The 16,798-nt window shown below is 33.2% G+C and overlaps 5 protein-coding genes across 5 annotated transcripts in view; 3 read left to right on the plus strand and 2 right to left on the minus strand.

Annotated features, from left to right (window-relative positions):
* Window positions 1–409: 409 nt before the first annotated feature.
* LOC106621384 (uncharacterized) lies at window positions 410–786 on the minus strand. Its single transcript, XM_014240229.3, has one exon. It carries the CDS (start codon window positions 784–786, stop codon window positions 490–492), a length of 297 nt encoding a protein of 98 aa, XP_014095704.2. The 3' UTR covers window positions 410–489.
* A 705-nt stretch (window positions 787–1,491) lies between these two features.
* On the minus strand, window positions 1,492–5,431 carry LOC106621385 (uncharacterized). The gene is made up of 3 exons (XM_014240234.3): window positions 5,270–5,431; window positions 4,315–5,173; window positions 1,492–1,980 (listed from the first exon to the last, which is right to left on the minus strand). The coding sequence occupies exons 1-3, from the start codon at window positions 5,411–5,413 to the stop codon at window positions 1,730–1,732; spliced, it is 1,254 nt and encodes a 417-aa protein (XP_014095709.1). The 5' UTR covers window positions 5,414–5,431; the 3' UTR covers window positions 1,492–1,729.
* LOC106621386 (protein lifeguard 4) lies at window positions 2,354–4,419 on the plus strand. Its single transcript, XM_070109144.1, is given in 5 exon segments — window positions 2,354–2,577; window positions 2,645–3,034; window positions 3,036–3,227; window positions 3,289–3,522; window positions 3,600–4,419. Coding segments are annotated over 4 exon segments (981 nt in total). The 5' UTR covers window positions 2,354–2,577; window positions 2,645–2,893; the 3' UTR covers window positions 4,014–4,419.
* Window positions 5,432–7,515: 2,084 nt separating the features above from the next.
* scaf (scarface) overlaps window positions 7,516–16,798 on the plus strand; it is a 64,458-nt gene continuing 55,175 nt past the window's right edge. The window contains exon 1 of the mRNA XM_036376981.2: window positions 7,516–7,537. The gene's annotated coding sequence lies outside the window, so the exon portion shown is untranslated. The remainder of the gene's footprint in view (window positions 7,538–16,798) is intronic.
* LOC106621377 (uncharacterized) lies at window positions 10,632–11,460 on the plus strand. The gene is made up of 2 exons (XM_014240213.3): window positions 10,632–11,061; window positions 11,137–11,460. The coding sequence occupies exons 1-2, from the start codon at window positions 10,754–10,756 to the stop codon at window positions 11,312–11,314; spliced, it is 486 nt and encodes a 161-aa protein (XP_014095688.3). The 5' UTR covers window positions 10,632–10,753; the 3' UTR covers window positions 11,315–11,460.

Raw genomic sequence — 16,798 nt, forward strand, 5'->3', positions numbered from 1 at the left:
TGTATAAAGTGGACTGTATTTTGCTATGGTGTAAACTGTCATATGTTAATGTCAGATGATAAGCATCTGGTATAAATTGATTATGGGTACTCTTGTAGAGTGATTTCAGCATATTGTGTGAGATAATTTCACTTATAGAAAAGCAATTGGTAATTTAAACGAATTATTGTCTCCTATTTCAAAGTGTATACCATTATTAATATGAAAATGTGGATTTATTTATATAAAGCTTTTGAAATTTTGCAGTTTTGATATAACGATAGATATTATACTATTTCATTATGGTTCGTTGGGTAAGCAAACCAGAGTTTAAGCATATACATCCATACATATTTATACACTAATACATTGTATTTATATATATAACTCAATGAACAGGTAAACAAAGACTAACCAACTCCATTGGATATTAATTATTAATTTTAAATTTTATTGAATTTTTATAGAAACGATAAGGAGCGCACACAATGTAATTATTATATATCTTCTTTATTTTAAATTGAAACGCCGTTTACCATCAAAACGATATCCGTAAGCTGCTGCATTCTTTGTGTCCACCAATGCTGGATTGCGATGCTTAAAGAAACTGCCGTGCGCATGAGCGGGACGGGAAGCACTGTTGGGCACACCATCCATTTCTCTCGGATAAAATGCCTCGAAAAAACCTTCAGGTGGAATAACTGAGGCGATTTTTGTATCGTTTGGATCATAAGCAAGTGCAATGCGCGTTTTAACAGCAACAACAAGTAGGCATAGCCACATAATTGTTTTAAATACTAATGCCATATTATTAACCTAAATTAAATTATTTTTTAAATCAATTTAATTTTAATAGCACTGCAAATAATTTTAAAATTCATACACATAATAATGTTTATTTACCTCAGCTCCTGCTTGCCTTTAATCACGGTAATTGGAGTTAGGGCTTCTGCGTCAGCAAATTTTTGACCACACTTAAACCTAAATGTCTGCAGTTTTAGTTTATGTACAAATATACTTACATACATACAGTCATTGCAAATTCACATACATACATACATATTATATTTACCGTGACTCCTAAAATTGTGCAAATATTTTTTGTTTGTGTTACGAACCTTATGATTTATATATATTCTGTTTTAGCCATTATTAAAACCCATTTCTGGACTTATGAGGCGAAAAATTTAGTGTTTTAATGGAATATTTATGAAAATATTAAATTAAAATTAGTTTTCAAACAGAGCGCAACATATTTTTAGGCATAAATTATCTTGAGGTATATTTAAAGCTAGGTTTAAAAATTGTCTAGCTTCTGCAATGTATTTAGCACATTTTTAAAAAAATGTTAAATAACGAAATGTTAACTACACGCAGCGCCAACGACTTCATTAGGGGAATCGCTGACAAGTGGCATTGCTTTGTTTACATACATATGTACATATGGTATATTAAAAAGTGTTCAGAGATATAAGCACCGATTCTATTTCCGAATATCTATAAAAATCAATATTTCAAGCGCTTATGCAATATTTATTTTTACTCGTATGGCTCGTGACATAATATTATATATGTATTTGGTTTTGCTACAATTTGAAAGAAATTTATTTCTTAAGCATAGATATTTATATACTAAACTTACATTTTACGTATTTAAATATTTAAACAGATAAGTTAATATTTTGGTTTAGCACTTAAAAAAAGAAAACAAACAACAATGTCTAGTCAATTCTAGCATTTTTTTTAAGGACTAATCTTCCGTTATGGGATGCTCCGACGTATCACTGTTGTTAAGTCGTCTATTTTCTAGTATTCTAGTAGCTTTTTCTAGTGTTTCTTTGTAAAAAATATTATTTCCCTCGCTGGGCATTGAGTATTTCGAGACATCTAAGTGCCATGTTAAACCAAGGACTATGTTGAAAGCTGAAACGTCATACGCGTGACATCCAGAGTAACGATAAAGCGGTTTCTTATTATATTTGCAGCCATTCCATTGCGCACCTAAAAGTAAAGGCATAATAATATACTGAAGACTAAATAATTTTTATAATGTTTAAAGTATATTGAGGTAAATAAGAAGTTAGGGTTCATTGGACACTTGCTATTCCTGTACATTAAAACTATAGACAATTAACTTACTTATTATCTAGAGGGGCACAATAGACCATAGGTTGCGGTGCATACCTCAATCACTATCTATTATCTAGAGACATGTCATAAATGAATAAAATGACAAATAGATAAATTTTAAAACACTGTGTATGTATAAGGTCTAGTAAATATAATTTTTTTTATTATAATATTTTTGTTTTTTTCAATAAATGTCATTAATAATCTTTATCTCACGTTGTATAAATGCGATCGATCGGGTCACGCGATATGACGTTAAAAAGATAAGATTTTGTACTACAAGTAAAATGAGTTTTCAAACAGTTTTATCGTTGCTACACACAGTATTTTTTGAGCACACGTAAAGGAGGGACTCCATCCAAAAAATTGCTTTACAAAAATGGAGTTTACACCAATTTCTACTGTGATGCTGCTTTTAGAATAATTGAATTATACTCATATTCCCGAACTACAACAATGTGGATGAAGGTATGAACGTAAATAAGTGAATTAAAAGCGCGGTATGGGCCATAAATAAACATTTTTTGAAATTCAGTAGAGCATATAAGTTGTGTTGAGATGAATGTATCACAGGACAACGCACTAACGTACGCGCATGATTCGAATTTGTCGCCAAAAAGTCTGAAATCAATCTGTGGAGATTTTTTCTTTGCAAGTATATTTATTCCTTAACAAATAGTTGCAAAGCGGACATCGGCCACAGCAGTTTGAAATAAAAAGTGACGTCACTACACAAAATTCAAGTTATTTGCTAAAATAGTTTACCACTCAAAATCAAATAATTATGTACGAATATGGTGATAATTCCGGTGTGAATGCACAAAATGCCAACACAATGGTACCGAACGTTATGTTTGATAATACAATGTCGGAATTGGGCAAGATGCAAGTGCAAGAAGGAGGTATTTATCATTTCAACTCACAGTGTTCGCTGTAAAATTAATAAATTTATAGGTAATTTGGATATGGGAGGCAATGTCTATATTGAGCCTAGAGCAGATGGAGGTCCGCAGCAAACTATGCCAATATATGCGATTGATGCCAGTGTGCAGCAGTTCGAAATACCTGATCCAATCCTGCGACGCACTTTTGCACGTAAGGTGTTCATTACACTAGTAGTAAGTTGAGAAAGTCAATTTTGGTTTGGGTAAATTTTAATAAAATTTTCTTCTTTTACAGCTGCAACATGTACTAACATTACCGGTGATTGAAATTTTCATACTCTTCTTTGATCCGATTTCTCATCCTGCTATACAAGGCGTACGCGGCACCATGTTTTGCCTACTTATTGCATTGTACTTTTTTAGTGACATGCGCCGTTATCCGCCAGTGAATGTTATTGCGTTTGCTACAGTGACTTTGCTACTAGCCGTAGAAGCCGGTGTATTGGCAACTTGGCTAAACTCACAATTGGTGAGATAACATGTCTTTTTTATTAAAACTATATATATACAAACAGAAATTATCAATTATTTTTTGTCTTTTTGCAGGCAATATTTCCTCATCTGATAGTAATTGTACAACTTTTAAGTATAGTGGCTTATTCGGAACAAACTCGTTATAAATTTACAGTTATAAATGCCATTTTATTAGTTCTGCTAATATCTGTGGCTGGTCACTATTTTATAGAGATAGTATTTTCCTCATTTTCAATGAATGCCATTGCATACGCTCTTCTCTCCCTAACAACTTATCGCGCTCCATATATCGTTTACGATATGCACCTCATGTTGAGTGGCCATCATGGTTATAATCTTCAACCACATGAATATATATTCGCAGCTACGAACATTTACGCAGACATGCCAAATCTTTTATGGCGAATGATAAAATTTTTCTTGGTGACACCTTTGATCAAAATGTACCATTTTCTGGTAGGCTGTTGTTCTGCCGAAGTGTGTTAGACATTTCGGCGTTTTTTATGTGAAATGTACAAAAATATTTAATATATTGTACGGGTACAATGCGCCTTATATAGTACTATACTTAAAGAAAATATAAAATTTCATTAAAAGAAATTAATGCTTTTGACATTTATACCATATAATGTTAATGTATGCTAAATTTATTCATAATCATTATCTTATCGTTAAAATACGTTGGGAGTTATGAAAATTATCTATTTGCGCTTATAACTTGTAAACGTTGGTTGAGCAATAAAAATTAATTAAAAATGAACAAAAAAAAAAACGTAAACAAACTTACCAATCGGATCAATACATTCCACTGTCAATGCACACTTCAACCAAGGCAGCATTATATTCTTTTCAACGAAAGGAGTGTCCATGAATAAAGCTATGTCGAGATCAACCATTCGTAGAAAAATGAAATCGTCCGCATCGGTTTGAAAGTAATCGAACATTTTTGGATGTGTGCGTGTGGATACAGCAGTCGGTGTGTTCCAACCCAAAACTCCCGTACCTAAGACTTTATTTCGTAATTTTTGTAGATTACCACCACGAAATCGTATATAATTTTCGACAAAAAGAATACTTTTCGAACGCGTCAAAGCGTCTTTTATCACAATCGGCCGATAGGCGTGCATGCGGCGATCAAAGGCGTGAGACGGAAATACTGATAAATCATAATTTATGATAGAACATTTAGTGACGTTACAATAAGCTGTTAAACTGCGTGAATCATCTCCAGATAAGCCGACATCATATACGAGTAAATGTTCTTCTGGAAATTTCAAAGCAATATTTTGTACGAGTAATATTACCGAAGCCGCCTGTCCATCTTGTACATATGTGACAATGGAAAAATTTGCTTTTGTACCATTGTATGGTATGGTAGCTAGGCGTGTTTTGATGTTATGTTGAAGTGAGTTACCATAACTTGTATAACCATTGGTTTTTTGTAGCTTCAGTGAAGTTTGCTGCATCAGTGGAAGTTGAGATATTTCAACAATATCACTGTCTCCATCTGATTTGAAACCATTTCCAATTTCATAATGATTGTAAGCCTGGGACTCCTTTGCGTAAATCGAATCGGTGAACCCTAGCAAATTCAAATATTTGGCATCTATTTCAAGCTTCTTTTCCTCAGTAACACGCAAATTTTCCTGAATACAAAAATTATATATATTTTTGTTGCAATAAATAAATGTGCTTATAAACACAGATATATATGTATGTATACATACGGTTCTTTTACTTACTTGTAATTTGTTAAATTGCTGATGAGTATGTGTAACAATACTTTTTAAGGAATCGTTTGGTTCACCTGCCGGCCCCAAAATTATGAAAAATATAGTCGTAATGATAACACAGCAGAGTATTAAAATAAAGTGTTTTGTTCGCATTGCCGCAAGTTTTTGGTTTAGTTTTCGTAAAATTCGCGTATTTCTACGTCCGATTTCCTTTGATCCCTCCACAGTGATATTTAAAAATTGAGGTACTTGCTATGTAATTTTATGTATATATAGTTATATATGTTTGCTCAATATTAATGATTCATTTCAACGCCAATTGTATTGTGTATGGAAAGCAATGTCACACGATATTTTTGTTATCACTTTTTTTATAAATTGATATGATGTTATTTATGTACGAAATTTGGCACAATCTTTTTCAGATTACTGTGTTTATCATGATTTTTGATTATATTTGTTATAAGAAGAATATTTCCCATCAACATTCTTGTAATGTGTATCCAGTATAGTTGGTGTTATTTTTTTAAGTTCATTAGCACGTCGTTTCAGGCTGTATTCTGGTACTAGTTAGGAGGCTACTGTTATATTTTGAGCGGTTTTGCTTTATCTCTTTGTTGTCCAGTTTTGATAACAAAATGCGTATTTGTTTTATTTATGTTCAAATTATGATGCTACTGCAAATATTACTGGGACAAATTGTTAAAATTAACAACATTTTTTGGTGATTTTCTTTACACATACACAAATATTAAATTGAAAAACTTACACTTGAGACTTCTGGACTTTAAACGAAATATTCAAATAGACAAAAACAATATAGGTAAAACTGCTTTTAAATTATAAAACATCTTACACTGCGAGATGCAGATTTCTTACAGCCATAGTATAGTTGAAACTGAGTCAACACTAAATATATATATTAGCAGAACTATTTACACTCATTATACACCTTTTATTAACTTGTCATAAATTTTTATTCTATATATATAATATTTATCTTGCTTTCAATTATTTTGTTTAATTTCAACGGAGTTGCTTATAAACTAAAATTATGACATTTTTTATGAAATGTCAATAAACCTTGGCATGAAAAATAATGTTGCCATATGTATCATTATTTAAAAAAAAGCTTATTGTGGCTTAGGCATGCAATTTTTTCTAATTTAAGAATAAGGTTTCGAATATTTGGGATCGCTAGTATTATATAATTATTTAGTTAGGTCTATCGCAGCGAAAACAAATCTGCTGTTTGGAAATACTTGAAAATTTTGGTTTTTACTGTTGTGGTTTAGGGGTAAATGGTACAAAATTAGGGTCAAATCATATATCTATATAAATATTATAATTTTCAATTATATGTAAATATTTGAACGTTGACCATTACGGAATTAAACTAAGGTTGTGTGCCAAACGGTAGATAAATGAAAATTCTGACAGATGAAAGTGAAACTTTGACATTGTTTATGATGAATCAGGAGCTAGGTAAAATTCTAAATATGAATGCAGATATGCATTCACGAAGAAATGAACTTAAAGGAATCGTTGCATATTAAATATGTAAGTTATAAAATATGATATTTATTCGTAACTATGCATTAATTTATGTTATTATTTATTTCATTAAATAATACACGACGTGCTTTAAACCGCAACCCTTTTAATAAGCTGCCACAAATTTGGTCGAATTCAAGGCCATGGAATGTTATTTTTCCTTGTAATATCAAATAATCGCGTCTGTGTTTTCAGGAGGTTGGCATACTTTTAAAGTGATTACTTTGTAAATATTTTTGAAATGAGTGTGAATCCAATACACAAGAGCTTTTATTTTGATGAAAATCAAAATTTTATTTGTCGTTTGGCACAACAAAATGTACAATTTGCTTACACTATAGGAAATGTTATCGCACAGATCTGGCAACACCCCACTGAAGCCAAATTTGCAATAGAGCATAGTTTTAAAAAATAAAAGTTATATATAGAAACTAATATAATTATATGTGTATATACTGGACGCAAAGTATAAGTAAATAAATATAACGCTGGGGTGCGAAAACTAGTTCGATGTTCTTTAGTGCTGTATTATCTATATCTTTCATACACTGAAACGAATTGTAACCGTTAAGCCAAATATTTGTTGGTCTCATTATATTTTGAAAGATTTTTCTCTTGGTCGCCTACAAATTGTAATTTCCAAACCAACGGATGTTTTCCTCAAGTTCCGCCGGGCGTTTTCCTCATGCGCCGGAACTGAGCATGACAGCCGGGGCAACTAAGGTAAGGCATTCATATGCATACTACATACGTATTACACGTAGAAATAAATATTTTTAGAAGTATTTCGAAAAATATACTTCTTGAGTAACAGCTTGAGTAAGCGTTGATATATTATATTATATATTATAGTCGAAGCTATGAATTTAATTTAGTACGTCATACAAGTATATTCACTTTAAGCATATAAACGTGATTTTAATTTATTAATAAAATTTGCTTGATTTAACCACTCATAGTTTCAGGATTACAGCTTTTTCAGGTTTTCAGAAGTTATGGCTGAAAATAAATTATAATATTAATACTCTGTTTAACTCTGTTATACAATATATGAAACATTGTTGTAGAAATACTTATTGTAGTAGTAACGAAAGATAAATACTCCGTTCACATAGAAAGACATTTTTTTGTCGAGAAATTAAGAAGAGCATCGATGTGAAGCACTGACCAAACATAGCACCAATAAAGTAGTAGATAATATTTGATATTCATACATAATAGTGAGTTTAATACGACATGTAGAGATGTATATATGTATACATACTCGTACATAGGTATGCAAAACTTTAAACTATGATGTTTTAATCCCGGATTCATAGTTAGATGATTGGAATCAAACCCAGTTATGAACCACAAAAACAAATAAATTGCTTAGGCATACACAATTATGTTCTATATATGTATATTCAGTAATAAGTGAAAACAATAGTCATTGTGAAACGGATGCTTCACTGATGTTTTTGGTTTTCCCCCGAAACTGACGAATTGTGCATTCAAATCAATTTGTTTATCTGTATTGATTGATCCACTGTGAGTCGGCGTTACAAATACATAGGTATGTACATTCATATGTATATGTAGGTATATCTGTGAACTAGAAGTATGTGATTAATATATTTGAAGCGAATATTTAGTGCTGCCAGTGGATAATGAATTGTATGACTCAGCATGTGGTATTACTATTAATAAATACGTGTATGTATGTATGAATTCATGAGTTTAACAAAAAAGGAGTTCGCAATTGGTATTTTAATCACTTAATTTTTTTTATTTTGTTTTATTTATTTATTTTTTTTAATTTTCTGCAAAAATATGCATACATACGAGTATTAAACTAATTAATGATTTCGAGCTGAGTATGGAGTGAGCTGTTTTCTTTAATAATGATCAGTTATTCAGTTATGATGACATGCTAACTTTTTTGTTTTGTTTGCTTAACGCTGTGCAGAAAAGAAAAAATGCTTAATATGTACATACTTATGTATGTATGTATTTAAGTTTTTATATTTGAAGGGGAATACTAAACTATTTTATTTTTTTTAAATTTCCGTTCATTATTAGAGAAAATTTTTTGCTGTTAAATAAAGTCGTTGATGACGTTATGTATTATAAATATGTGAATATGTAAGCGCAAAGTCTGCTGCTTTAACAATTTAAAGTTCTAAAATAAAGTAAGTCTAATTCACATTTCTGTGTTTTTTTATCATTTTCCTGTGATTTTCAAAGCTTATTAAGTTCATACTAAATGATTGTTAGCATAACATTTGGGTATACGTAACTGAAATAGTTTTGGATTTGTATCCGGAAAGCGATTGTTATTTCAAACTAAAACTTTTCGAAGTATGCTTTTAATGCTGCTACAACAACAACAATGTGAACAATATGAAATAAAAGTCGGTTCTTGCTCAAAACATCAAATTTTCTTCGAAGAGATGTGGTTATTTGTCAAGACTAAATCAGGACTTGGTAAGGAAAAGAGTGTGGAGAGAGGCACTCCTTCCTTAAGACGACATTACCAAGAGAATATACTTTGAAAAAAGGTTCAAAGTTTCACTGGGCAGCAAAAGTGAATGGGAGGACTCCACCCTCGGAGAGTGACTACGTGGGAGCAACATGAATTGGTATACAGACGGCTCAAAACCAGCAAATGCAATCCGTGCTGGGATAGTGACATTACGCGCTAAACTGTCACTATCAGATCTGCGGGGAACTTATTGTCATCAATGGTACTGAACTGCATTAAAATGCTTAACAGGGTTGCCACAAAAAATAGCATTTTATTACCATGGATCAATGAAAAGGAGCTTGCCAACCTTTTGGCGAAAGAATAGGGCTGGACATATTCACTGTGGGCTCCCACACCCTTTGAGAGGAACCTCTGAAAGAGGAAAGGCCCTGTAGAAATCGCCACTGACAGCAAATGCCGGGAATCAACAGGTGAGGTTATTTCTGGGAAAGTTCGATACAAAACGGTAAAAGAAACTAATCGCTCTTCTCAGGAAAAAATTAAGTCAGATTGTGGGATTTAAACCAGGTCACTGCAAGCTAAGCTGTCATCTACACAGATTGGGTTACGGTTTCACGGATCTCTGTCTTATCTGTGATCAAAAGGTAGCGAACAGAGCATATATTTGTTGTTTGCCCAACAATCGCAAGAATGAGTCAGACTATCGGAAAAATGAATTCGATATCACAACCATTAACCCAGGAGCTTTATTAAGCTTTTTTGATTCTTTTTCTTTGGCACTATAAACGTGAGTCGGTCTGGACCGAGAACACAAAACTTCGCCTCGATCCTTTGCGACGTATAAAAGGACGGAATATTGAGACACTTATAGAGCGTAAATCTTGGGCGTCGAGAGAGGGATCTCCTTCTAAATTGCATATCGATTCCAAAGTAGCACTTGTTGGCAAGAGTTATTCTGCGCTTGATCTTCAGGCTTAGATTATTGCTGGAATTTTTTCTGGTTCTGAGATATACAAAGTTCTAAAATTTTTTTAAATTTATAGCTGCCAACAGTGATATAGTTTCCAAGATGCAAGGAATCTTTGTACGTGGCCTCCAGGTACTTTGTTTTGCCCTCATTTACCACAAGACCAACCTCTCTCGCTTCTTTTTCTAGGCTGGAGAAGACTGCGCTGACCGTCTATTTGATTTAACTGGGTTAAATAAAGTGCTGTGACCCAACAGAGGGCACAATAGACCACAGGTCGCAGACTGTTTCTCAACTTTGAATATATCTATATATTTTTCAAGAGTAGTGCTTCATGCTACTTATTAAAAAACATATTTAAGGAACCAATCAAGTTTTATTCCATTGTTTTGTGACTTTAATGATAACTTGAAAATTTGAATTTCAATTAAAATTCTACTGAATATATTCAATTTTCACAAATTCAACGTATAACCCATATAATCTAAATATATTTAGGATAAAAATGGTGCACTTTCCTATGTGTGAGCCAAATTATGATTTGCCACAAACGCTTAGCGCCATTTTCGAAAAGGAATCGGATATAGTGGAAACCGAGCAGGATAAATTAGATCAAGCCAGTAAGCTACAAAGTGCCGAATATGAAACTGATTATTATAGAGTGCTCCCATTGTTGTCCTTCAAGAACGATCATCGGGAAAAGGTTTTATCATTGAAGGAAAATGAATATTTGAGTTTACGTTGGCAAAAGTTCTTAACCAAAATACCAAAAAATTACATACGCATTCGGCTTTACAGCGACCAACAAAAAATGTAAATTGCCTAAGCGATTTTATATCGCTTCATTTGCTTACATATATACATATACAAAAAAAATATTTATTTTAGACCGATTGCTCCAAGACGTCTAGTATTGAATGGTTGTTTTTATGGTGTAGACAACAAGTTGTCACCGGTGCCGATTATTCCAGATCCGAGAATGTATGAGAAAATCACTTACAAAAACATTGGCAATGGGCAAGGCAAAGAAGTAAAGACGAGAGATAAAAGTCGGCGTCCTTCATAGGATAAATTGGTGACATGAAAAACAAGAAAATTAAAATGTCTTATTATTATGTACGTGTGCCTAATTTGTTATAAAACGTTTGACCTTTTAGATGTTTATTTATCTCACATATTACAAACAGATTATAGTGAGCATATTCAGAGAGATTACTTCCTTGAAATTCTTCTGAGGAGTTCTATTTACTTAAGTTACCATGTAATGATGTATATAAGCGATACATTTACGATTTCCTTTAAGAATGATTTTCCTTTAGAACGATTCCGTAATTTCGCTAGCAGTCTTATGTGGGTTTTCCTTAAGAAAACGATCCTTCGTCTTCCTTTGCCTTAGTGATATACTCGTATTCTTCCTTAAATTGTGGTAATTGTTTTGTTGATTTGTTTATACTATATATTATATATATATATTGAGGGTACTTTTAATAGCCTTCGCTGTTAGAATATAATAATACATTGCTCATTGGTTATACTTGTCTCTGCACAATATTGTAACTATGTTATTATTATAATTTTTGGCTCTAATGTTTGAAAACTACATCTACTTCACATATAACGATGTTTTGTGTATCTATGGGTATGGAATGTTCCTAGTCCTGCCATAAGTTATGTTACAAGTTCAGGCCTTTAAAAAAAGTAAACCATAAAACTATGTATAATAAACTTAATTTAGTTAAATAATGCATATATTAAATGAGTATTGAACAGAATTTCATTCGAAAAGGTGACCTTTTGCGTTCACACAAAAACTCAAACGATTCAACCATTGATCAATAGCAGCACATTCATTTTCTATTGGTATGGACGTGGCTGATTGAACCAATAATTTTTTGAAACTTACCAAATTTCTGTGGGATTTTTTGACAGGCCATGTTCTTCAATTTTAATCACAAACTGTCCAAATGTTTTAAGTCTGGATTTCCAGCAGTGATAAAACCAGCAATATTGCTTTTAAGCCACTGCTGAGTGGTTTTTGCCTTGCTGGAGCAGAATCTTGATGAAAGATCCAATGCTCTGGAGACTCCCCTCCAAACCATGACAGCAGTTAGATAGTGACCACATTGAACCCTGGCAACATGTTTTGCTTATTAAAAACTTCTACAAGAGTGAAAATTTTTTTCTCTGTAAAAATGATAATTTCATGGCCGTTGATCACGTGCCATTAAAGCAGCCGATTGCATCTATTTAGCCTAATTTGTTTCAAGCGTTGTCAGAAGATGACCAGTTGACGGTAGGCTCTATCATGGGGAGATCACCTCGAATATGTCTTGACATTGATCGGGTCGATATATCCATTTCTCTAGACAAAATTTCCTTTTTTTTTTAGGATTTCTACAAATACGTTCGCGAATAATTTTTATACTCTTGCTACTTAAATTAAAAAAACTTGATGTGACATTGTACACATGTTCTTTGGTATCCAAGGATGGCCATTGCCACTTCCACAATAGTTGAAACATTTTTAAAGAATGGGCGTGGCCCCGCCCGCTAATAAGTTTAATGTATATATCACAAGCTATAATAACCAAATTCGCTCAGCGTAAATTTTTCTGCCATTTCTACCCATTCTGTGAAAATGGGGGAGTTCGCATTATAACCCCGCCTACTCCCTATATGACGGTTTTGTTAAACACTACTAAAAATGAGATAAATCTATAAATAAATTAGCCAGAGACATACAATTTTACCCCTGAGATGGTACGAGAAGGCTTTATGGGAGCCGGTAGCAAATTTGGACAATGGGCTTGGCACCGGCCAATTTTACGCGAAAACCGATAAAACTTTGTACGAATAGTGCCTTTGAAGTGGCTTATGATCAAGAATTGTGGAAATCGGACCAAAACTATTCAAGCCCCCAGATACCGAATATGTGGACCCCAGTTCAATCTGCGAGATATATTATAGTAATTCTAAGAGAATCCTTTTCTAATAATAGTATAGTATAATTGTATCAATACTTCCCTTAGCTCCCATATACCTAATATATAGATTCTCGAACTTCCGGTTTACTTTATACTGCATATATCAAGCAATATGTGAGTTGTCTTAAACGAGACAACGTGTTTTATTTTTGTGCCTAAAATGGATAAAATCGGGTGAAAACTTGATCTACACCCCATATAACTAATATCATAATTTTCAAACATTTACTTGGTCGTATACCGCATATATTGGTAATAGTATGTGAGGTACCTTAATGAAAATCAGAGAGCATCTTTTTCTATTAATAATAGATAGTAATGCCAAATATAGATAAAATGGGGCAATACTACCCCTATCTCCCATATACCAATCAGCCTAGATCTATTTTGCCTCCAATATACCCTGTTCCTTAAAATACTTGATTTTGACCGGTCAGTTTGTATGACAGATATATGCTATAGTAGATCGATCTGAACAATTTCTTCAGAGATTGCATTATTGGCCTAGGTAATAATCCATGCCAATTTCTTGAATAAATCTCGTCAAATGTAAAAGTTTTCCATACAAGCACTTGATTCGGATCGTTCAGTTTGTATGACAGCTATATGCTATAGTGGTCCGATAACGATAGTGTAACAAACTTCGTGGAAAACTTAATATACGCTTTTTAGGTTATAATAGCGGCTCTTTTTTCTGGAAATTTGTCCTCGCCGTATGCATTGTAAACTTTGTAACAGAATTTATGGCAAGACCAAGAGGGATGACGTGTTTTTGACAGCTTGTGGCGAATTTGTGTAACATTTTGTCAGTGTGTTCAGTAAGGTTTACCATTTCATTGTGTCACGTTTCACTTTGGTACAGCGCTCGGAAATTGTCCAAGATTATTACGCAAATTCACGATCTCAGAAAAATCATCTTCTCAGATGAAGCCCACTTCTGGCTTAATGGCTTCGTCAACCAACAAAATTCTCGCTATTGAGGAGAGTCAAATCGTCGTGTGATTCAAGAAACGTAATTGAATCCCCAACAACAGACCGTTTGGTGCGGATGCCGACATCATCGGGCCTTATTTCTTTCGAAATGAGGCAGGAAATGCCGTTACCAACAACACCTCTAGATTATTTAATCTGGGAGTATGTTAAATCAAAGGTTTACGCTAATCAACTACAGGAGCTCGAGGACAACATTCAACGCACGTTAGCCAGATCATCGCCGGGCCATTGAAAAATGGCGTAAACTGGTGGAGATATGCAAACGGCTATTTGGCCGACATTTTGTTCAAATCATAAATGATATAAAATTAAAAACAGAACCTATTTTGACCAAATTTGAGTGTTTTTTTCATTTAAACATCACGTCGTTCTTGTTGGTGGACCCTATGAGAATCTAAACGATCTTACAGAAACAATTTATATTAGGTGTTGTTCGTTCTTCGATTGAAGAGTATCGATGTAACCATTTCATATGAAAGAAGGTCCAGATGTGTCTATTACCGTTAACAAACAACTTCTGTACATCACTCCTCGCATTCTACATCGTCTTTAGACGTGTACTATTTCAATTTAATTCCAGCGGTGTACTTTCTTTCTGCATTGTTTAACTACTTTCTGCATTATTTTTGTTAACTACGACGTTAGCCTTTCTTTTGTGAAGATATTAACCCTTAAAAAGCTCATCTGCGCGTTTACAACTTGATTTTGAAAATATTTTGCATTTTGATTTGAAGATTTCCTTCACATCTTTTAAGTGTTTATATATGTACATATGTATATAGTTACACTTTTCTTCAAGTTCTTACCATCTAATGTTTGGTTGCACTGGATTTTCAGACTTCCTTACTTGTTTTGTATAATTTAGAATTCGATCGGCCGTCAACCAAACTAACAGCTAATCGAGCTTCCAGTCATGGAGCCACCTACGGCGCTCGCTTTTTAAATTTGTTGTTGTATGTATGTAAATATATAAATAATTATCTATGTAACATACGTTACTCATGCATATATTGTTGTAGCGAAAATGTACATGACATACTTATATTATATATATATATATATACATACATACAAATGTACATGCTTGGATGTTTGAGTACCCTGGAAAATTTTACATCTCGTTTCGCTATGATAACACTGGCGTTAACAATTCTTAAACGAGGTCAAAGGCTACGGCGTGGTCAATCTGATCTGCCAAACGAAACTATGTGAGTTGTGTTTTAACCGCGGACACCTTCATCTTTGGCACCAGAGCCAACAACGCACACACATAGCCTCATAAATATTTACATACATACGTATGTGTGTGTGCTTGTGTGTATATAATATATACTGGTGCTTTAACGTCAGTATCGTCACTTCCAACTACGAGGCTAATGGCATTTTCATCAAGGTTTACTTTTGTCATTTAAAAAGTTAAAAATTATTTCTAATGCAAAATCTGACAACTCCAACCAAAGTTGTGTTGGAAGATTCTCATGCGAGCGCCATTCAACGTATTCGTATATATATTCATTCATATATATATGTATATAACATAACTGTATGTATGTGTTTGTTTGAGCTTTTAATTTGTGATTTCAAATTACAGCCGTTATTTGTTACTTGTCACAGAAGTCGATATCAGACATGGAACAAGTACAAATGGTTGTAACTTAACAACAAAAGCCTAGAAAAACAAAATTTTCTACATAATTCGATTAGCTGCAATGCTCTCTGGTCTATGGTCCGTGTTCGGTGACTGGTGGTGGTTGATGGTTGGTGGATGCGGGTGCAACCCACTGTCAAATGACTAATAATTTTTTGCATTGTTGTTGTTGTTATTTCATATTCAATTTATGTTTGCCTATCAATATTGGCTGCCGATGTTCAACGTGCTGTTCAAAATACAAAAACAATAAAAACACAAAAACAACACGAAGAAAAGAATAACAAATAAATTTCAAAATTTAAAACAAAATATTCAGATCGATTGGTATTTATTTAATTGTGTTGTTAGTGTTCAGCACAGCAACCGGTTGAATAGCATTACATTAATTATTTTTTGGTCTCATAGCTCGCGGCAACGAAGATGAAACAATGTGCTTTTAAACTAGTGCTTAAACGCGTTAAGAATGCGGCAGATGTATTTTTTTAACTAAAAACAATTAATAATAATAATACATACTATATGTATGTGCGTATGTATGTATGTATGTAAATCCGTAGAAGTATTTTTATCATAAATACAAAAATAGTTTTATCGGCTTTTTTTTATTTATATACTTAAATATATTTTTGCAGTGGGTACATTTAAAGGGGGTACTCAATAAGAGCGGATTATAATAGGTTAGGTTAGGTCGTACGATGGGCTGAGCTGGAACTCACTTGGACAGCTGTCAACGTTGCTTCTTTGTGATAACTAAAAATATTTCATAGAATAACGAAGCGGTTTGAGCTTACTAAAAATTTGTTAAGGCGGTTAATATCAATCTACCGAGATAGATATATCAATCTCAGTCTGGAAAAAGCTGGATAGTAGAGGAGAAAAAGCCTAGATGATCTCACTTCGGCGTCTTCCATACAGCTGTACC

The sequence above is a fragment of the Bactrocera oleae genome, chromosome 4, assembly GCF_042242935.1.
Source record: "Bactrocera oleae isolate idBacOlea1 chromosome 4, idBacOlea1, whole genome shotgun sequence".
In the NCBI taxonomy this organism is placed as follows: Eukaryota; Metazoa; Arthropoda; class Insecta; order Diptera; family Tephritidae; genus Bactrocera; species Bactrocera oleae.

Coding starts and splice junctions, on each gene's coding strand:
- LOC106621384 (XM_014240229.3), bottom strand. CDS start 786: ATGGCATTAGTATTTAAAACAATTATGTGGCTATGCCTACTTGTTGTT.
- LOC106621385 (XM_014240234.3), bottom strand. CDS start 5,413: ATGCGAACAAAACACTTTATTTTAATACTCTGCTGTGTTATCATTACG. Junction 5,174..5,269: donor AGCAATTTAACAAATTACAA/GTAAGTAAAAGA, acceptor TTTTGTATTCAG/GAAAATTTGCGTGTTACTGA. Junction 1,981..4,314: donor GGAATGTATTGATCCGATTG/GTAAGTTTGTTT, acceptor CTTTACTTTTAG/GTGCGCAATGGAATGGCTGC.
- LOC106621377 (XM_014240213.3), top strand. CDS start 10,754: ATGGTGCACTTTCCTATGTGTGAGCCAAATTATGATTTGCCACAAACG. Junction 11,062..11,136: donor TACAGCGACCAACAAAAAAT/GTAAATTGCCTA, acceptor TATTTATTTTAG/ACCGATTGCTCCAAGACGTC.